Source organism: Rhinoraja longicauda, chromosome 9, assembly GCF_053455715.1.
Source record: "Rhinoraja longicauda isolate Sanriku21f chromosome 9, sRhiLon1.1, whole genome shotgun sequence".
Taxonomy (NCBI): domain Eukaryota; kingdom Metazoa; phylum Chordata; class Chondrichthyes; order Rajiformes; family Arhynchobatidae; genus Rhinoraja; species Rhinoraja longicauda.
In genome coordinates, this window is record NC_135961.1 from 69,351,579 (window position 1) to 69,373,170 (window position 21,592).

The 21,592-nt window shown below is 47.8% G+C and overlaps 1 protein-coding gene across 4 annotated transcripts; it reads right to left on the reverse strand.

Moving 5' to 3' along the window:
• Positions 1 to 5,233: 5,233 nt before the first annotated feature.
• Positions 5,234 to 19,570, reverse strand: LOC144596839 (galectin-related protein-like). 4 transcript variants are annotated; one of them, XM_078405688.1, is made up of 5 exons: positions 19,459 to 19,570; positions 17,680 to 17,748; positions 17,455 to 17,543; positions 12,226 to 12,403; positions 5,234 to 6,736 (listed from the first exon to the last, which is right to left on the reverse strand). In XM_078405688.1, the coding sequence occupies exons 1-5, from the start codon at positions 19,468 to 19,470 to the stop codon at positions 6,593 to 6,595; spliced, it is 492 nt and encodes a 163-aa protein (XP_078261814.1). In that variant the 5' UTR covers positions 19,471 to 19,570; the 3' UTR covers positions 5,234 to 6,592. The 4 variants fall into 4 exon arrangements, with proteins under 4 accessions (XP_078261814.1, XP_078261813.1, XP_078261812.1 ...); XM_078405687.1 differs by lacking the exon at positions 19,459 to 19,570 and adding an exon at positions 19,228 to 19,365; XM_078405686.1 differs by lacking the exon at positions 19,459 to 19,570 and adding an exon at positions 19,219 to 19,365.
• Between the last annotated feature and the right edge of the window lie 2,022 nt (positions 19,571 to 21,592).

Here is a 21,592-nt window from a genome sequence, read left to right on the forward strand (position 1 = left end):
TGCGCCAGGTTATCCATGGTTGGTTGGAACCTGGTGGGAGTTTCTCAGAGTGATCGATTGCCATGTGAATGCTTCCGGAGATTTCTCTAGTCTCTCTTTCCAGAGTTTGAGCCTTCTGGACGATGCACTGCAGTCCAGGGGATGGACAGAAGAGAGGAAACTTCTGAGTGATTTCAAACGCTGAGGTAGCAAATTTCAAACACTGAGGTAGCCATCAACCATCAGCTTCCTGAACCACACTTCAAACTTAACTCGTACCCTACTTGAGCATCAAACCACTCCAGTCTTTGGTTTTTCAACTATCCTGGGGAAATTAAAATAAAGCTACTATCTACCTCGTCGAGGACCCTCGCAGGGCCGTCTTAACGCATGGGCCTGATGGGCACTTGCCCGGGGGCCCACGAGCATAGGAGCTGATCTGTGCATGTTAAGTGACTTGCAATAAATAAATACTACTTTAAAAATGTAGGTTCAATAAGTGCTTTTTTCGCAACATTTTCCATCCCTAAGTGCTTCTCACAGCGATCTGCAAGTGTTTTTCGCAACAATGTAGCACCCTAAGTCCATCGCTAAGTGCTTTTCGGTAAGTGCTTTTCGCCGGCACGACAGGGGGGGGGCTGGTAGGGAAAGGGGGGTGGGGGAGAGTAACGGTAGGGGCCCCAGTACACTGCTTTGCCCGGGGGCCCATAATGCAGTAAAAACGGCCCTGGACCCTCGGACTATCTTTGATCAATCTACAGTTTGCAGCTAGTGCTACAAGTGTGGCTTTAAACTAAGTAGTGGGGGGGAGGGGTTGACAAACTGGGAATATGGAGATGGAGTTAAAGGGGAAGCAAATACAGGAGAAATTGCAAAGGACTCTCGAATGAATGGGGAGGGAAGTTCTAGATGGGATAAGAGAGTAAGGTCAGGGCCAATTGTGACCGGTGTGAGAGGGGAGGTGAATACGGAAATTAAAGTGTTGTATTTAAATGCGCGAAGTATAAGAAATAAAGTGGATGAGCTTGAGGCTCAGTTAGACATTGGCAAGTATGATGTTGTGGGAATCACTGAGACATGGCTACAAGAGGACCAGGGCTGGGAACTGAATATTCAGGGGTACACAACATATAGAAAAGACAGACAGGTGGGCAGAGGGGGTGGGGTCACTGTTGGCGAGGAATGATATTCACTCCCTTGCAAAGGGTGACATAGAATCAGGAGATGTAGAATCAGTATGGGTAGAAATGAGGAATTGTAAGGGTAAAAAGACCCTAATGGGAGTTATCTACATGCCCCCAAACAGTAGCCTCAACATAGGGTGCAAGTTGAATGAGGAGCTAAAATTAGCATGTCGCAAATATAATGCTACGGTGGTTATGGGAGATTTCAACATGCAGGTAGACTGGGAAAATCAGGTTGGTAATGGACCACAGGAAAGAGAGTTTGTGGAGTGTCTCCGAGATGGATTCTTAGAACAGCTTGTTCTGGAGCCTACTAGGGAGAAGGCAATTCTGGATTTAGTGTTGTGTAATGAACCTGATCTGATAAGGGGACTCGAGGTAAAAGAGCCATTAGGATGCAGTGATCACAATATGATAAGTTTTACTCTACAAATTGAGAGGGAGAAGGGAAAATCGGAAGTGTCAGTATTACAGTATAGCAAAGGGGATTACTGAGGCATGAGGCAGGAGCTGGCCAGAATTGACTGGAAGGAGGCCCTCGCAGGGAAGACAGTGGAACAGCAATGGCAGGTATTCTTGGGAATAATGCAGAAGTTGCAGGATCAATTTATCCCAAAGAGGAGGAAAGATTCCAAGGGGAGTAAGAGACACCCGTGGCTGACAAGGGAAGTCAAGGACAGCATAAAAAAAAAAGAGCAGAAGTACAACAAAGCAAAGAAGAGTGGAAAGCCAGAGGATTGGGACTCTTTTAAAGAGCAACAGAAGATGACTAAGAAGGCAATACGGGGAGAAAAGATGAGGTACGAGGGTAAACTAGCCAATAATATAAAGGAGGATAGTAAAAGCTTTTTTAGGTATGTAAAGAAGAAAAAAATAGTCAAGACAAATGTGGGTCCCTTGAAGACAGAAGCGGGGGAATTTATTATGGGAAACAAGGAAATGGCAGACGAGTTGAACCGGTACTTTGGATCTGTCTTCACTAAGGAAGATACAAGCAATCTCCCAGATGTTCTAGTGGGCAGAGATCTTAGGGTGACAGAGGAACTGAAGGAAATCCACATTAGGCAGGAAATGGTGTTGGGTAGACTGATGGGACTGAAGGCTGATAAATCCCCAGGCACGATGGTCTGCATCCCTGAGTACTTAAGGAGGTGGCGCTAGAAATTGTGGACGCATTGGTGATCATTTTCCAATGTTCTATAGATTCAGGATCAGTTCCTGTGGATTGGAGGGTAGCTAATGTTGTCCCACTTTTTAAGAAAGGAGGGAGAGAGAAAACGGGAAATTATAGACCAGTTAGTCTGACATCAGTGGTGGGGAAGATGCTGGAGTCAATTATAAAAGACGAAATTGCGGAGCATTTGGATAGTAGTAACAGGATTGTTCCGAGTCAGCATGGATTTACGAAGGGGAAATCATGCTTGACTAATCTTCTGGAATTCTTTGAGGATGTAACCAGGAAAAGTGACAGGGGAGAGCCAGTGGATGTGGTGTACCTTGACTTTCAGAAAGCCTTTGACAAGGATCCACATAGGAGATTAGTAGGCAAAATTAGTATTCACATTTTAAAGTTTAGAAAACCGCGCTTGCGCAGTTGGGGCTCCGTTGATCTGGTACTTACGTAAGATGGCCGCCGCATCCGCAAAACAAACATGTCCGTGCCTTCGCAGTTGAGGTCCGTTGAGCAGGGATCGGCCGCCTGTCTCTTGGGGTCAGGAGAGCCAGGCCTGGTGCCGGGGGAAGCAGCCGGGGCATGGCCTAGACATGACCGGGTAAACGCGAGCCTGAGATGGACCAAGGGGAAAGGCGGCAACAGCAGCAGCGGCGATGAGGCCGGGCATTGGTGGAGGCCGAGGCCTGAGCCTGGCGCTGGGCCTGCCCTTGGCTCCCCCGTCCCCCCTCCTCTCCCCGGCTGGCTCAGCGCCTTCCCTACGCCACCCAGAGTCCAGCGGCTCAACAACAGTGGGAGAGCCGCCGCCATCTACCACTGAACATCCCCACACCGGGACGGGACAGGACTCTTCCCATCCCCCAACCCACCAATGGCGGCCGCCCGGGCCGGGAGGCGGGTTGCTACAGAGGCAGGGGTGGGGGGCAATGGAGGGAGAGAGAGGGAATGGAAGGAGGGAGGAGGAAAGGGGATGGGGGGGGGGGGGGGGAGGAGAGGAGTGGGGGAGGAGAGGATGCTGCACCATTTGCAGGAGAGGTTTGGGCCCAACTGGTCCACTTGGTCTAGTAGGAAATAAAAGTTCCAGATACAGAGAACTGCAGATGCTGGAATCTAGAGCAGCAAAGCACCCAAGTGCTGGAGTAACTCCACAGATCAGGCAACCACCCTGGAGGACATGGATAGGTGGTATTTTGATTTGGGACTGTTCTTCAGACTGATTATATGGGGGGGGGAGAGCAAAAGGCTGCAACGCTTTTGTGCACAACCCGCAGGCATTGCCACTTTCATTTCACTGCACATCCAGTATGTGTATGTGACAAATAAATTTGACTTGACTTGAGAGAAGAGCCATAAATTGAGGCCAGAAAAAGGGATACAGGTGGGAGGGATGGGGGGTGGAAGATAGTGGTAGAAATAGGTAATAATCTGCCTTCTTGTTCTTGCCACCAAAGAGGTTAACCTCACATTTATCCACATTATACTGCATCTGCCATGCATCTGCCCACTCACCCAACCTATCCAAGTCACCCTGCAGCTTCATAGCATCTTCCTCACAGCTCACACTGCCACCCAGCTTTGTGTCACCTGCAAACTTGCAGATGTTACATTTAAATGTTCGATCAGGTTCGATCCTGACTACAGTTCGATCAGGTTCGATCCTGACTACGGGCGCCGTCTGTACGGAGTTTGTACGTTCTCCCCGTGACCTGCGTGGGTTTTCTCCGAGATCTTCGGTTTCCTCCCACACTCCAAAGACGTACAGGAATGTAGGTTAATTGATTGGGTAAATGTAAAAAAAAATTGTCACTAGTGTGTAGGATAGTGTTAATGTGCGGGGATCGCTGGGCGGCGCGGACTCGGTGGGCCGAAGGGCCTGTTTCCGCGCAGTATCTCTAAATCTAAATGAGGGGATCATCCCTCATCCTGCTGCGCCCCAAGGAATAAAGTCCCAGCCTGCCCAACCTCTCCCTATAGCTCAAGCCCTCACAACATCCTTGTAAATCTTCTCTGCATTTCTGCCAGCTTAACTTCTATTCTGAATAAAGCCGACAGTTAGAATGTGAAGTATTTGTCAAAGATCCAATGTCTCATCACTCAGCCTGAGTTTGCAGACAGACAGTAAACAACGCCACCATTCCCAGCCCTCGCCTCCTGGGCCGACTTTGCAAAGGGGAAGGATAAAAGAGAAAATATGGGGAAATTACAAATATTTATTTGTAATTGTGCTATCAATTGATCTTAACAAAATTAAGGACAAAATATGCATAACAGTATTACATTTCAAACGGCATCTCTGATAGATTACAGTGAGCCATGTCTCCTACAACTGAAATAACTTTTAAAGCACCCAACTAACTTTGTAGTGTAGAGAAGTAGAACAAATCAAGGAAGCACTTGACAATGCCACAATGATCTTATACTCCGTTGTCATGTAAATGTGGTAAAATAATCAGGATGATGTGGCGGTCCCTGGTGGTGAGCCAGGCGTGGTGCGAACCCTTAGGTCGGGGGGGGGTAGGGTCGCTTAACTTGGAATTGGGAGGAGTGGCAGGTGGTAGTGGAGTTCCAGGAGGAGTTGAACTGGTTGGGGGTTTGGGGAGCTGTATGGGCTTGAGGAATAAAGAAAGCGTTGCTTGACACATGTCCTGCTTCATTGGTGACCCTAACGTGATCCAGTGAAGCGGGACACGAGTGGCAAGCAAAGCCAATGAAGCGGGACACGTGCCAAGCAAGGTTTTCCAAGTCCATACAGCTCCCCTAACCCCCAACCAGTTCAACTCCTCCTGGAATGCCACTACCAACTCCACTCCTCCCTATTCCAAGTTACGTGACTCCACCCTCCGAGCTGAGGGTTTGCACCACGCCTGACTCACCACCAGGGACCGCCACAATGAGATCATTTTAGCCCAGGGTTTTCATAATATTTGATATTTCTAACAATACATTTCATCAATGTCTTCCTGAATTCAGCATGTGCTGATGCACACTAACCAAATATACAAACGTACAACTGTACAGTAGAATTTGGGAAAGATGTATTTTTTTAAAATGCAGGACAATATGAAAAAATTGTGAATAATGCCAAAATACTTTTTCTAATGACAGAACGTATAAATCTGTAAAGCAACTTTGATGATATTAATGGGCCATCTTCTTCCACAATTACTGTAATCAGTATTCTGATTTAAAATATTCCCACTGATCTCTCCAATTAGATCTACGTTCTCCAAGTCTGGTGATTTATGTGTTCATTTGTAGTACTAAATAATAGCAGCTGATAAGAAACTCAGTTTAGCCAACCCTTTGGCTTACAGGTGGTATCAATGAAAACATGTAAAATACACAATACTCTTGGCTTTTCAATTTAGTGTTCTCTTACATTCTCTTAATTACAGACAATTTTACCTAGTGAAATATTACTTTTGTTACCATTCAATTCTGATTAGAGTTTAATTTAACAGAATAAATCCAAAGCATATTGAAGCATAAATTAAAATATATTTCTAGAAAGATAAGAATTCTGTAAATAGCAATGTATTTGTAAGTATTTGTTTTGTTCATTGCCTGCATTTATTGCTTATAATCTATAAAATTATTAATAACCTTGGAGTTTCTAGAAATATACTTCTCATTTGCAGAAACATTCTACACATCTGGTACATTCATTGGTTAATATCCCCTACAGTTGATGGTTAATAGTTCATTACGACTAAAAGGCAAAATAGTTAAAAATACATGGCATTACCGAGCACAAAATACACCATCCATGTTACAATTCACAAAGCATTTAATTTACAATCTAAACAATACCAGACTGTTCTTTTTTTAAAATATATATTTGTTAATTATTTGTGCTGTCATTTCACTGCGGAAACACACGACGAAGTGCAAGGTGTAAAGAACACCAAAATACCGTGTTTGCTGCCCTGCTACCCCCTCCCTCCCCCTCCCGTGTATTTGGAGTAATGTCCTGGACATGTGAAGTCGTAACTAGAATGTATCCTCCTTGCAATTCTGAACCGTTATTAACTGTATTTTATTTACTGCTGCCGACGTTTCCCCAATTGCTCCCTAAAATCTTTGCACCGATTAAATGCCAATGGCAAACAACAATTTGATTCTCCTTTTCACAACAACAGACAATGGCGACTGATACTGAGACAGCTTCGACCTGCTGGCACAGCCTCCCATGCACGATGACAAGTCTTGGACCCAACAGCAGTAAGTTCACGTTCCCTCCTGACTATCCCGGTAACCTTTAACCAAGTTTGGTCAGTTGCAAATCGCCAATAATTTTTATTTCATTAATTGCTGAAAAGTTGTCCACACGATGATAAAAATCGAAAAGCTGATGTCCGTCGACGAATATGCGGAACCTCTGGTATTCGCAGTGTATCTCAAGCTGCAGAGCATGAAATGAATAAAAAGCATTTAATACGTCATCATTATCAAAACAATTCAGCATGATACATATACCTAGGATATTAAACACATAAAGTCTTAAATCTCTCTCTAAGGATACAAGACTCTTTTAACAGACTCATTTGAGTCAAGAGTGTTTCATTGTCACGTGTACCGAAAACTGAACAATGGAATTCTGGATACAAGGAAGTGCAGATGCTGATTTACAAAAAGTAACTCAGTAGACCAGCAGCATCTCTGGAAAACATGGATGAATGCTATTTTGGGTCAGGATCCTTCAATAGTCTGAAGAAGGGTCCCCACCCGAAATATCACCGATCCATGTTCTCCAGACATGTTGCCTAACCCACTGAGTTACTCTTGCATTTTTTTAAAATGTAGTTCTTACTTGCAGCTGCAAAAAAGATCTGTAAGCACAGTACTCAAAGATACCAATAAACAAAATTCAATAAATTAAAGAAAACTCAATCTTATTGCAAAAAGCCCAAAGTCCTTGGTGCTACCAAGACAGTCCGTAGTTCCAGTTTGTCAGTCTATGTTGGCCATCCACAACTCCCCACAAGAAAGTGGGGGTCACCTTTCTGAATGGCGTCAGTCCATCTGAGATACAAACTGGGAGCTCAATTCCCTAGTTTGTTCCACCTGCTATTCAATGAGATCACGACAGAACCATGATCAAACTGCATGTACAAAATGCCAGAATATATAGTGCGTTTGGAGAGTATTCAGACCCCTTTGCTTTTTCCACATTTTGTTACGTTACGGCCTTATTTTAAAATGGATTTTAAATTATTTTTTTCCATCGATCTACACACAATACCCCATAATAAAAATGCAAAAATTTCTAAACACCTGTCCTCGTTTCTTCATTCTTGGGTAGTGTGTGTAGATTGATGATTAAAAAAAAGAATTTAATCCATTTTAAATAAGGCTGTAACGTAACAAAATGCTGAAAAAGTGAAGGGGGCTGAATACTTTCTGAATGCACTGTATTTAGTTACCAAAAATCTAACAATGACATTTTTAAAAATTAACCCAGCAGAGACCGCTGCTTGGAGATAACGCCTGCCACGGACCCACCCCTTGTCGAAACCTGTCTGGGATCCAATACTTGTATGCAATGCATTAGGTAGCCTCAACCTACTGACTTCAGGCAGTAATGAACTGTCTGTCAACATAGAAACAAGGAACTACAGATGCTGGTTTACAAACAAAAAGACACTGGATGCTGGAGTAACTCAACGGGTCAGCCAGCACCTCTGGAGAATATTGATAGGCGATGTTTTCGGGTTGGGACCCATCTTCAGCCTGCTTGTGGATGTGGTGAGGTGGAGGGGGGTACGGGGGAAGCAAGCTTTTGAATTCACAGCGTGCAGTGGTGACAGCGAGTCTAAAAAGTTGCTCAATTTTCCAGTGCTAGTTGACACATCATCATATCATATCATATATATACAGCCGGAAACAGGCCTTTTCGGCCCACCAAGTCCGTGCCGCCCAGCGATCCCCGTACATTAACACTATCCTACACCCACTAGGGACAATTTTTACATTTACCCAGCCAATTAACCTACATACCTTGTTTTTTGCATCATGTGGGTTACTTTGACACTGGATCCATGTAATGTAATGGATCCAGTGTCGGCCTGACATGATCCATATCTTTGTTACCGCTGGACAGCCCTATTCCAACATAACCCTGCACGGACGGGCTCCATGTTCCACGAGCCCAAAGTCACCCAAAATGGTGAAACCCACGTTCTAACCCACTGCAAGTCCAGCTGACTCACCTTTCCTGCTCCAAGACTGAACAGCTACATGGATAGGAAAGGTTTACAGGGATTTGGGCCAAACACAGGGAGATGGGGCAAGCTGAGGTAGGGCATCTTGGCTGGCATGGCCAAGCTGGGCTGAAGGGCCTGTTTCCGTGCTGCATGACTCCACAACTCCGTGAAAGGGCAAAGTTGCAAGCAGCTGATTGGCTCCGATAAACCTTACTGTCTCAACATTAGAGGTAGAATATAAGCAGGAAAATGGTTAACTAGAAATAAGTGTATTTCTGCCTCATATTCTACCTGCCTTTCCAAACATCCTGTAGTTTACAGTCAACAATAGCACCTGGCAAACATCGCACTCATCCAAAAGGCAATGTGATAACTCCTTGAGGCCACGTGTAACGGTCTCACCCAAAGACGAGTCAGTGACGCAGCAGAATATCGGTGTGGATCTCTGTGCCTGTGGCCACAGCACGACCTGAGGCACCACGTTCTCAGGTGAGTGACCACCTGCTGACTCACAGCTGATGCCAGTTACAAATTGCTCAGTAACGCGGGTCTGAAATCCTGAACTCACATTCACTCAGAGAGCCAAAGTGATTTCTGTGGTATTTGACATGTAATGTAAACATGTGGCATCACATACAGGGCAAACATTGCAGTCATCAACAAGCAACAGTGCTGGCAATCAGTCAACAAGGGAGACCTCCAGTTTCCACTTGCCTATCAATGTAATTGTCAGTTCCACTCTCACTCGGACTGCCATAGCCTCTAACACTCAACAAATGAAGCCCAAAGTAATCGCAAGCAACTGCACCTCATCTTCACAAGCACATGCAATTCTCAGGACCATATTGGATTCAACAATTGCAGATAAAGAGGTTTGGATCAGACCTGGCTGGTTCCGAGGAAAAGATCATCGACGTGAAATAATAACCCTGTTTCCCTCTCCACAAATGCTGCCTGCTACAAATGGCATCCTCCTGCACCTATTATCTATGTTTAATCCGATCGGATGTGAGGTTTGGGAGATCAAATGTAAAGGGGAAATATACAATTAAAGGCATGACCCTGAACAGCATTGATGTACAGGGGGATGGATCTAGGGGCCCAAGTCCATAACTCACTGAAAGTGGCAACACAAGTGGACAGAGTGGTAAAGAAGACAACGGTATGCTTCCTACTAGACAACGGTATGCTTCCTACAAGACAACGGTATGCTTCCTACAAGACAATGGTATGCTTCCTACAAGGCAACGGTATGGTTCCTACAAGGCAACGGTATGCTTCCTACTAGACCACGGTATGCTTCCTACTAGACCACGGTATGCTTCCTACTAGACCACGGTATGCTTCCTACAAGACAACGGTATGCTTCCTACTGGACAACGGTATGCTTCCTACTAGACAACGGTATGCTTCCTACTAGACCACGGTATGCTTCCTACTAGACCACGGTATGCTTCCTACTAGACCACGGTATGCTTCCTACTAGACCACGGTATGCTTCCCACAAGACAACGGTATGCTTCCTTTCACAGGTCAGGGCCTCTAGTATAAGAGTTGGGAAGTCACGATACAGCCGTTTAAATCTTTGGTTGGCCTGCATTTGGAATACTGCCTGCAGTTCTGGTCACCCCGTTACAGGAAGGATGATGACTGGATTAAGGGGTATTAGCTACAGGGGGAGATTGGACACTTAGATTGTTTTCTCTGGAATGATGGAGGTTACAGGAGACATGAGAGAAGTACATAAAATTGCGAAAGGCATAGAGTAAATAGGGTAGTTAGAACCTTTTGGAAAAATCAAATACTGGAGGGCATAGTTTTAGAGTGAGGGACAAAGTTTAAAGGAGATGAGCAGGCCAACCTTTTTTACACAAGGTGTTGGGTGCCTGGAATGCACTGTCAGGGTTGGTGGTTGAGGCAGATATGAAAGTGGCATTTAGGAGACTTTTGGATAGGCGCATGCATATGAGAGGATATAGTTGATGTGCAGGTAGATAAGAGATGGTCTTGGCACAGACAAGTGGGCCAAAGAGCCAGTCCTTCTGTTGCACAGTTCCATGTTCTACCTGCTGAATATTTCCAGCATCCTCAGCTTGTATTTCACATTTGCAGCATTGTGGTGCCTGCTTTTCCAGTCTGCATCTCACAATTCCAATATGTTTATCTTTCTCTCTCCATTATCATTTATCCCCTCCGATTTAAATTCAGACAAATCAGCTGTGACTAACCAGCCATCAGCACCCTCGGCTTGCCTGCATGAACAGATTACTGGTCTCCACACGATCACAGATATTCCCATCACTCTCCCCACCACACTCCCTTCTCTGCAAGTTCAAACATATTTGATTTCGAGTTTTTCCTGGGCCTGACAAAAGATTATGGATCAGATATGTGAACCCCAGTGGAAACAAGGAACTGCAGATGCAGACCTACAAAGGACACAAAGTGCTGGTGTAACTCAGCGGGTCAGGCAACATCCGTGGAGAACATGGATAGGTTAATGGTCCCGATCCGAAACGTCACCTATGCATGTTTTCCAGAGATACTGCCTGACCCACTGAGTTACTCCAGCACTCTGTGAAACGTCACCTATCCATGTTCTCCAGAGATACTGCCTGACCCGCTGAGTTACTCCAGCACTCTGTGAAACGTCACCTATCCATGTTCTCCAGAGATGCTGCCTGAGCCGCTGAGTTACTCCAGCGCAGGTTATGTTTCAGGGCAGGACCTTTCTTCAGACTGATTGTGGAGGATGTGGAGTGAGGAAGCTGGAAGTAAGGTGGGACAGGATAAAGCCTGCCGAGTGGTAGGTAGATACAGTTGAGATGGGAAGGGTTTGATTGGCAAATGGATGGACAACGGCAAGAGATAAAAAAGGAGACAAAAGGTTGCAGGGTAAGGAAAGAGGAGTAAAATGCAAAGCCACAGGAAAGCTTCACATTATCTTTGCATCCCGTTGGGCAGAAGGTACAAAAGCTTGAAGACACATACCACCAGATTCAGAAACAGCTTCTTCCCTACTGTTGTCAGACTACTGAACGGTCCTCTTATAAGTTAGGGTGTAGTCCTGATCTTCCAACCTACCTCACTGCAGACCTTACACTTTGTTCTTTAACTGTAACCCAACAATACTGTAACGCTATATTTTGATATTTTTCTCTTTGTATATTGTATTGGAGTATGGCTTCATTGTACTCATGTGTAGTATATGATGCAACTAGATTACAAAGCTTTTCAATGTCTCTCAGTACACGTGACAATAAAACACCAATACTACAACCAATAATACAAAGATACAAAGACCAGAGTCATGCACAGTATTGCTGATGGCGCTAATAGTTCCGTTTAGTTTATTGTCACGTGTAGCGAGGTACAGTGAAAAGCTTTAGTTGCGTGCTATCCAGTCAGCAGAAAGACAATACATTACAATCGAGCCATTACAGTAGAAAGATACGTCAAGAGTCAAGATTGTTTTATTGTCATATGTCCCAGATAGAACAATGAAATTCTTACTTGCTGAAGCACAACACAATATGTAAACACAGTGCACTGTAAACAAAGTAATAAACGAGAGAGAAAAAATAAGATAAGGGAATAACATTTAGTGCAAGGTAAAGCCAGCAAAGTCCGATCACGGATAGTCCGAGGATTACCAGTGAGGTAGATGGTAGATAATATTGCTACTCACCTTAAACGGCTGGTCTGGGATAAAAGGAAAGTAGGGAATGGATGATTCTTCTTCTCCCCATTGCCCAGATACAAAAGCGTTTCTGACAAACTGCTGGTCGGTGAACCTTGCCTGCAGCTCGATGGCCACGTCAGCTTGTGACACGTCACTGTCTCCACAGCACAGACTGATTTCAAAGCTACAACAGGGATAACAAGAAAAGTATTAGAAATCAAAAGTTCCTTAACCCATCAAAGCCTCTAAACGAAGTCACTGTGCAAATCGTACGCACAGATAGGTGATGGAACGGCTGGCAAAAATGTTCATAACTGGACCCGTCAGGAATGGGACCTGAGTCGTGGCTTTCTGCTCCCAAAACTTCTCTGCTAGCTTTGTCCATGCAAACCCAGTCATGGAGCTGTTCAGCACATAGAGGTCCTTTGTCCCACCTTGTCCATGCCAACACAGTTGGCTTACTGGGCGAGTCCCATTTGTCTGGATATAGCCCATATCCCTCTAAACTCTTCCTATCCATGTATCTGTCCAAATGTTTTAACAGTTATAATTGTATCTGCTTATTCCAGATATGGACACCCCCCCCCCCCCCCCCCCCCCCCAAGTGAAAAATGTTATCCTTGAGGTCCCTCTTCAAACTCTCCCCTCTCACCTGAGGTTTATGCCCTCTAGTTTCAGAATCCTCTACCCTGGGAAAAACACTGTGAGCGTTCACTTTATCCATGCCACTCATGATCTTGTACATCTTAGTGATTTCATTCCCCCCCCACCCTCCTACGCTCTAAGATATTAGTCCCATCCTATCCAACCTCTCCCTGTAACAAGCCCACAGGCCCAGGTAACATTGTGGTGAATCTCTCCTAAACCCGTTACAACCTAATGATATCAAACCTCTGCATTTCCTCAGCTCCCACTGAACTGAAATTGTTAACAGGGCATCGTCTAGAAAGGAAGAAATGGTCAACGGCAGGTAAAACATTTAACATGATCTTATTTAGCCAGTTTGAAGGTTTTAATTATTTTTAAGTGAGACTGGACTTTTTAGTGTAATGTACTTTTAAACTGGTTTACATGATTTTAAACAGCTGAGCAGGTCCTGAGTAACGCGATGTAAATGGCCCGTTAGAATCATAGCCTGTGAGGCGACGGGCAAGATGTGCCGGGATTCCAGCTATGTAATTCTTGACACAGAGTGCTGGAGTAACTCAGCAGGTCAGGTAGCATCTCTGGAGACTGGATAGGTGACGTTTCACAGAGTGCTGGAGTAACTCAGCAGGTCAGGCAGCATCTGTGGAGAACATGGATAGGTGACGTTTCACAGAGTGCTGGAGTAACTCAGCAGGTCAGGCAGCATCTGTGGAGACTGGATAGGTGATGTTTCACAGAGTGCTGGAGCAACTCAGAGGGTCAGGCAGCGTCCCTGAGAGCATAGGTAGGTGACGTTTCGCAGAGTGCTGGAGTAACTCAGCGGGTCCGGAGAACATGGATAGAGTCATATAGTTATAAAGCGTGGAAACAGGCCCTTTGGCCCAACTTGCCCACGCCGACCAACATGCTCCATTTACACTAGTCCCAGCTGCCTACGTTTAGCCCATAAGCCTATCCGATCCAAGTACCTGTCTAAATGTTTCTTAAACATTGTGATAGTACCTGCCTCAACCACCTCTTCTGGCAGTTCGTTCCCTACACCCACCATGCTTTGTATGAAAAAATTACCCCTCAGGTTCCTATTAAATCTTTCCCTTCTCACCTTAAATCTCTCTCCTCTGGTTCTAGATTCCCCTACTCTGGGCAAGAGACTGAGCGTCTACCTGATAATTTTCTCTTATGATTTTGTACACCTCTATCAGATCTCCCCTCATCCTCCTGCACTCCAAGGAATAGAGTCCCAGCCTACTCAATCTCTCCCTGTAGCCCAGGCCCTCAGGTCCTGGCAACATCCTCCATAGTCTTTTCCGCACCCTTTCCTGCTTGACAACATAATTCCTATAACATGATGTCAAAAATTGAACACAATACTCCAGTTGACATTTTGGGTCGGGTCAGTCTCCAGCACTTAGCCTTTTGTGTATTAACCGGCATCTGCAGTTCCTTGTTTCTACTCCAGAGAAGCTGCCTGACCTGCTGAGTTACTCCACAACAAGGAGTTGTGTGCCCTTGTCTCCTCAGCTGGCCATCAGTATCAGAGAGGAGCTGGGCTTTGCTGATGTGTTGTGTGCTGGCTGACCTTCCAGCTGGAGGCCATGCCTGTAACAAAGCTGAAAGAACCCGCAGATAATCAGCCATCTGATAGCCAGTGAACAGCCATCCTTTTATTTCTACATCAACAATAACAATTTGCCTGTCACTAGTTAAAATACCACAAGACACTTGGCAGGAGTATTTTCAAGCAAAACTTGATATCAAGCCATGTAAGGGTTTATTAGAGCAAATGACCAAAAAGCCTGAATAAATCTGAAAGTTTAAATGACTTTTAAATGAGAGGGTAAGTGAGGCAGGAGATTTACAGAGGAAATTCAAGAACTTAGGCCTTTCAAAAGCAAAAAGGAATGGTTTGAAATGGTGGAACAATGAATTCAAGGTTGTGGTGAAAGTGAGAGATGGAGAGTTGAGAAGTTTGTAATGCTGATGGGGAGAGGCAGGGGTGGGGAACGGCAGGGGTGGGGAACGGCAGGGGTGGGGAACGGCAGGGGTGGGGAACGGCAGGGGTGGGGAGAGGCAGGGGTGGGGAGAGGCAGGGGTGGGGAGAGGCAGGGGTGGGGAGAGGCAGGGGTGGGGAGAGGCAGGGGTGGGGAGAGGCAGGGGTGGGGAGAGGCAGGGGTGGGGAACGGCAGGGGTGGGGAACGGCAGGGGTGGGGAACGGCAGGGGTGGGGAGAGGCAGGGGTGGGGAGAGGCAGGGGTGGGGAGAGGCAGGGGTGGGGAGAGGCAGGGGTGGGGAACGGCAGGGGTGGGGAACGGCAGGGGTGGGGAACGGCAGGGGTGGGGAACGGCAGGGGTGGGGAACGGCTGGGGTAGGGAACGGCAGGGGTGGGGAACGGCAGGGGTGGGGAACGGCAGAGGCCATGGATGGATGCCGCAACAAGAAATACACTTGAAATTTAGATCATATTTTCCTTCATGAAAATCAAAGCAAACAATTAGGTTTTAATGTGTCTAAATAAACAAACTGACGCAAAACATTAATGTGAACTGTAAGATAAAGACCAAATCTCAATCATAGCTCAGTGCATGGACTTCATCTACTAATGATGCTTTCCACGGCTGTTAAAGATCAAACATTTCCCACCTACAATATCATTCTGCATTTCTGATCAGTTCCATAACACGGCACAAACATGATGATTTTGAGGTTATTATGTACATTAGATCAGAACCAAGTCATTTTAACTTCATAAATGTAATCCAGACTGTTGGCACTGCTTCTTTTCAGAACAAACAAAAGACCTAAACAAATCTGCACTTATTCAATGGAAAATGGAAGGAGCACAATTTGTATTTGTTTGAGAGTTGTGCTGAAATCTGCTTTGTCACTTTTCCGGTAACAGCCAGTGTTAGGCACTAAACATTTTTCAGATCAGAATGATGCACGTTCTCATATTATGTCTCAATTTCAGGCTTGAAATTGCTTACTTTCGAGAATTATTTTAAAATGTTTCATTTCCAAAGAAAATCCACAGTATTATATTTTTAATTAGCACATTCTTATTTTGACCCTAAGTAGGTTTGTTAAGATCTCTCTGAATTTGGCACTGGTGAATACAGAAATCATAGAGTGTGGAAACAGGCCCTTCGGCCCAATTTGCCCATGTCGACCAACATGCCCCATCTACACTAGTCCCACTTGCCCGCGTTTGGCCCATAACCCTCTAAACCTTTCCTATCCATGTACCTGTCCAAATGTCTTTTAAATGTTATTATAGTTCCTACCTCAACTACCTCCTCTGGCAACTCATTCCATACACCCATCACCCTCAGGTTCCTATTAAATCTTTCCCCTCTTACCTTAAACCCATGTCCTCGGGTTCTTGATTCCCTTACTCTGGGTAAAAGACTATATGCATTCCCTCTATCTATTCCACTCATAGCCTTGTACATTTCTATAAAATCACCCAAAATGCAACCCCTCGCACTTATCTGCATTAAACTCCATTAGTCATTCCTCAGCCCACTTGCCCAACTGATCAAGACCCTGCTGCAATTTTTGAAAGCCATCTTTGCTATCTGCGATACCAACTGCCTTAGTGGCATCTGCAAATTTACTAGTCATGTTTTCCACATTCTCATCTAAATTGTTGATATAAACACAAATAGCACTGTGCCCAGTAGCAGTCCCTGAGGCACAGCACTCTTCATAGGCCGACAGTCTGAATAACATCCTTCCACCATCACCCTCTGCCTCCTTCCATGAAGCCAATTCTCTATCCAGTGATAGACACAAAGTGCTGGAGTAACTCAGCGGGTCAAACAGAATCTCTGGAGAAAAGAAACAGGTCGAGACCCTTCTTCAGATTGTGTCAGGGGAAAGAGAAATGAGAGATATAGACAGTAATGTAGAGAGAGAAAGATCAAATGAATGAAAGATATGCAAAAAAGTAATGATGATAAAGGAAACAGACCAGTTAGCAGAGAGTTACAGACAATGAGACTCAACAAGACGACTTTGAAGACAGTACAACAACTTGGGTGGGGGAGGGATGGATGGAGAGAGACGGGATACAAGGGTTACTTGAAGTTAGTGATATCAATATTCATACATCAATAGCCAGTGGACTACTCCTTATATGAGGTGTTTATTGATGTGGCATGCTGATCTTATAGAGGTATATAAAATCATGAGAGGAATAGATCAGATAGACACAGAGTCTCTTGCCCAGAGTAGGTGAATCGAGGACCAGAGGACATAGGTTTAAGGTGAAGGGGGAAACATTTAATAGTTCTGAGGGGGTAACTTTTTCACACAAAGGGTGGTGGGTGTATGGGACAAGCTGCCAGAGGAGGTAGTTGAGGCTGGGACTATCCCAGATATTTATTTATCTCTAAATAAATAAACGTTTAAGAAACAGTTAGACAAGTACTTGGATAGGACTGGTTTTGAGGGATATGGACCAAACGCAGGCAGGTAGGACTAGTATAGCTCGGACATGTTGACCGGTGTGGGCAAGTTGGGCCGAAGGGCCTGTTTCCACACTGTATCACTCTATGACAGTAAAACAGAAGTGTATGTTGGTCAGTACCTGGCTGGGTTTGCATCCACCATACCCATCACTAGTATCTTCTTTCCCGGCCTCATGCCTCCTTTTACAGAACCACAAAAAGGAACGGTCTGAAAGAGAGTGAGGAATTAGTCAGTCTCAGCCCAGCACAAAGCTCCATTAACAATCGGCAATGATAACTAAGCTCACCTTACAAACAACATTTACAAAGTTATCTCAATGTCAAAGAATTGTGTTTGTTTTTACCAGTCGTGGGACATCTTCCGAGTCGGGAGAAGTTAATGAGTTGTTCAGGTGATGATCTCCGTCCACTATCTAAGAGATAAATAGATTATCTCTCTGACTGAGTAGTATATGCGTGACGGTGACTTTACACGGGAGGGTGGGTTGCCGCTGGCTGGGAGATGGATCCCCAGAGTGCGGCATCTCACCGGTGGCAAACGACTCGTCTCAGAGCAACAAGAGGGACAAGCAAGCAACGAGCTGGAGGGAGAGGGATCTTGCACACTGAGGCAGTGGCAGCCAAACCCCAGCGAGGCCGGGGGGAGTGGGAGCAGAGCCCGTTACCCACTGATCAGGACGGGCAGGGGCGGCTGGGTTAATCCCCCTGCTCCGGAGCCGCTGGGCTTGGGGGGTGAGGAGGGGGGGGGGGGTGAGGAGGGGGGGGGGGGTGAGGAGGGGGGGTGAGGAGGAGGGGGGGTGAGGAGGGAGGGGGGGTGAGGAGGGAGGGGGGGTGAGGAGGGAGGGGGGGTGAGGAGGGAGGGGGGGTGAGGAGGGAGGGGGGGTGAGGAGGGAGGGGGGGTGAGGAGGGAGGGGGGGTGAGGAGGGAGGGGGGGTGAGGAGGGAGGGGGGGTGAGGAGGGAGGGGGGGTGAGGAGGGAGGGGGGGTGAGGAGGGAGGGGGGGTGAGGAGGGAGGGGGGGTGAGGAGGGAGGGGGGGTGAGGAGGGGGGGGGTGAGGAGGGGGGGGGTGAGGAGGGGGGGGGTGAGGAGGGAGGGGGGTGAGGAGGGAGGGGGGTGAGGGTGAGGAGGGGAGGGGGGTGAGGGTGAGGAGGGGAGCTGGGGGCCGGGAGGGGGGGGGGCTGGGGGTACGGGAGGGGGGGGGGGCTGGGGGCCGGGGGAGGGTGAGGAGGGGAGGGGGGTGAGGGTGAGGAGGGGAGCTGGGGGCCGGGAGGGGGGGGGGGCTGGGGGTACGGGAGGGGGGGGGCTGGGGGGCCGGGAGGGGGGGGGCTGGGGGGCCGGGAGGGGGGGGGGCTGGGGGGCCGGGAGGGGGGGGGCTGGGGGGCCGGGAGGGGGGGGGCTGGGGGGCCGGGAGGGGGGGGGGCTGGGGGGCCGGGAGGGGGGGGGCTGGGGGGCCGGGAGGGGGGGGGCTGGGGGGCCGGGAGGGGGGGGGCTGGGGGGCCGGGAGGGGGGGGGGCTGGGGGGCCGGGAGGGGGGGGGGCTGGGGGGCCGGGAGGGGGGGGGCTGGGGGGCCGGGAGGGGGGGGGGCTGGGGGGCCGGGAGGGGGGGGGGGCTGGGGGGCCGGGGGGGGGGCTGGGGGGCCGGGGGGGGGTCCGCACAAGCCGGCACCTGGAGCAGCCGCTCGCTGCTGGAGTGGGGGAGTATGGTGGAGCGGTGCGGCCAGGCCGGGCCGGCCATGGGACCTCCCTCCACACGGCGCTGCGCGGCGCGGCTCCGCTCCCCGGTCCCGGGGTCCCCGCTCCCACTGCGGCGCTCGCCGCCCCCCGGCCCGGCCCGGCCCGGCCCGGTAAAGCAGCGGCGCTGGAGGCAGCGGAGCCCCGCACTCACCGCGCTCACCCTCTTCGCTGCCGATCCCGCCATCTTTGCGCGGAGACGGGGGCTGAGTTTGCAGCAGAAGGCGGGTCCGAGTCACCGCACCGTGCTACCGGCCTGCCTGCCCCACCGGCACTCGCACCGCCCCGCCCCGCCCCGTCCCAGCCCGGCCCGGCCCGGCCCAACAGCTCAGCCCAACACAGCTCAGTTTGGCACAGTCCAGCTCACTTTGTAGATACAAAGTGCTGCACTCACCCCGCGACTCATCTCCAGAGAATAGCAACAGGTGACGGGTCTGCAGAGAAAGTGCGGGCAGGGTTGGGTAAACCGACAATCCCAGTGGTGCTGGGGGATATGCCAGAGGTGGGTGGGTGGAGGGGGGGAGGAGGCATTGCTCCGCCAGCTCCAACGGGGAGTTCACAAACAAGGAACTGCACATGCTGCTTTACACTAAAGGACACAACAGAGTGCTGGAGTAACTCAGCGAGTCAATAGACAATAGGTGCAGGAGGAGGCCATTCGGCTCTTTGAGCCAGCACCGCCATTCAATGTGATCATGGCTGATCATCCATAATCAGTACCCCGTTCCTGCCTTCTCCCCATACCCCCTGACTCCGCTATCCTTAAGAGCTCTATCTAGCTCTCTCTTGAATGCATTCAGAGAATTGGCCTCCACTGCCTTCTGAGGCAAAGAATTCCACAGATTTACAACTCTCTGACTGAAAAAGCTATTCCTCATCTCCGTTCTAAATGGCCTACCTCTTATTCTTAAACTGTGGCCCCTGGTTCTGGACTCCCCCAACATTGGGAACATGTTTCCTGCCTCTAACATGTCCAATCCCTTAATAATCTTATATGTTTAAATAAGATCTCTCATCCTTCTAAATTCCAGTGTATACAAGCCGAGTCGCTCCAGTCTTTCAACATGTGATAGTCCCGCCATTCCGGGAATTAACCTAGTAAACCTACGCTGCACGCCCTCAATGCCAAGAATATCCTTCCTCAAATTTGGAGACCAAAACTGCACTCCTTATCCATGACAGTACTCCAGGTGCGGTCTCACTAGGGCCCTGTACAACTGCAGAAGGACCACTTTGCTTCTATACTCAACTCCTCTTGTCATGAAGTTCAACATGCCATTTGCTTTCTTCACTGCCTGCTGTACCTGCATGCTAACCTTCAGTGACTGATGAACAAGGACACCCAGATCTCTTTGTACTTCCCCATTTCCTAACTTGACACCATTCAGATAATAATCTGCCTCCCTATTCTTACCACCAAAGTGGAAAACCTCACATTTATCCGCATTAAACTGCATCTGCCATGCATCTGCCCACTCACACAACCTGTCCAAGTCACCCTGCATCCTCATAGCATCCTCCTCACAGTTCACACTGCCACCCAGCTTTGTGTCACCCAAATTTGCTAATGTTATTTTTAATCCCTTCATCTAAGTCATTAATGTATATTGTAAATAGCTGCGGTCCCAGCACCTGCGGTACCCCACTAGTCACTGCCTGCCATTCTCTTTGATTCCTGTCTGCCAAGCAATTTTCTATCCATGTCAGTACCCTACCCCCAATACCATGTGCTCTAATTTTGCCCACTAATCTCCTATGTGGGACCTTATCAAAGGCTTTCTGAAAGTCCAGGTACACTACATCCGCTGGCTCTCCCTTGTCCATTTTCCAAGTTACATCCTCAAAAAATTCCAGAAGATTAGTCAAGCATGATTTCCCCTTCATAAATCCATGCTGACTCGGAACGATCCTGTTACTGCTATCCAAATGTTCCGCAATTTCGTCTTTTATAATTGACTCCAGCATTTTCCCCACCACTGATGTCAGGATACCTGGTCTATAATTTCCTGTTTTCTCTCTCCATCCTTTCTTAAAAAGCGGAATAACATCAATAGACAATAGGTGCAGGAGGAGGCCATTCGGCCCTTCGAGCCAGCACCGCCATTCAATGTGATCATGGCTGATCATTCTCAATCAGTACCCCGGTCCTGCCTTCTCCCCATACCCCCTGACTCTGCTATCCTTAAGAGCTCTATCTAGCTTTCTCTTGAATGCATTCAGAGAATTGGCACCCACTCCCTTCTGAGGCAGAGAATTCCACAGATTCACAACTCTCTGACTGAAAAAGTTTTTCCTCATCTCAGTTCTAAATGGCCTACCCCTTATTCTTAAACTGTGGCCGCTTGGTCTGGACTCCCCCAACATTGGGAACATGTTTCCTGCCTCTAACGTGTCCAACCCCTTAATAATCTTATACGTTTCGATAAGATCCCCTCTCATCCTTCTAAATTTCAGTGTATATAAGCCTAGTCGCTCCAGTCTTTCAACATATGACAGTCCCGCCATTCCGGGAATTAACCTAGTAAACC

Bases quoted from the DNA above. Each gene is read 5' to 3' on its own strand.
- LOC144596839 (XM_078405685.1), bottom strand. From the start codon at position 19,068: ATGGCCGGCCCGGCCTGGCCGCACCGCTCCACCATACTCCCCCACTCC. The intron at 17,749-18,999 runs GTGCCGGCTTGT...TTTATCTCTTAG, and splicing joins GCAGCGAGCGGCTGCTCCAG to ATAGTGGACGGAGATCATCA. The intron at 12,404-17,454 runs GTACTGACCAAC...TCCCTGTTGTAG, and splicing joins GTGGATGCAAACCCAGCCAG to CTTTGAAATCAGTCTGTGCT.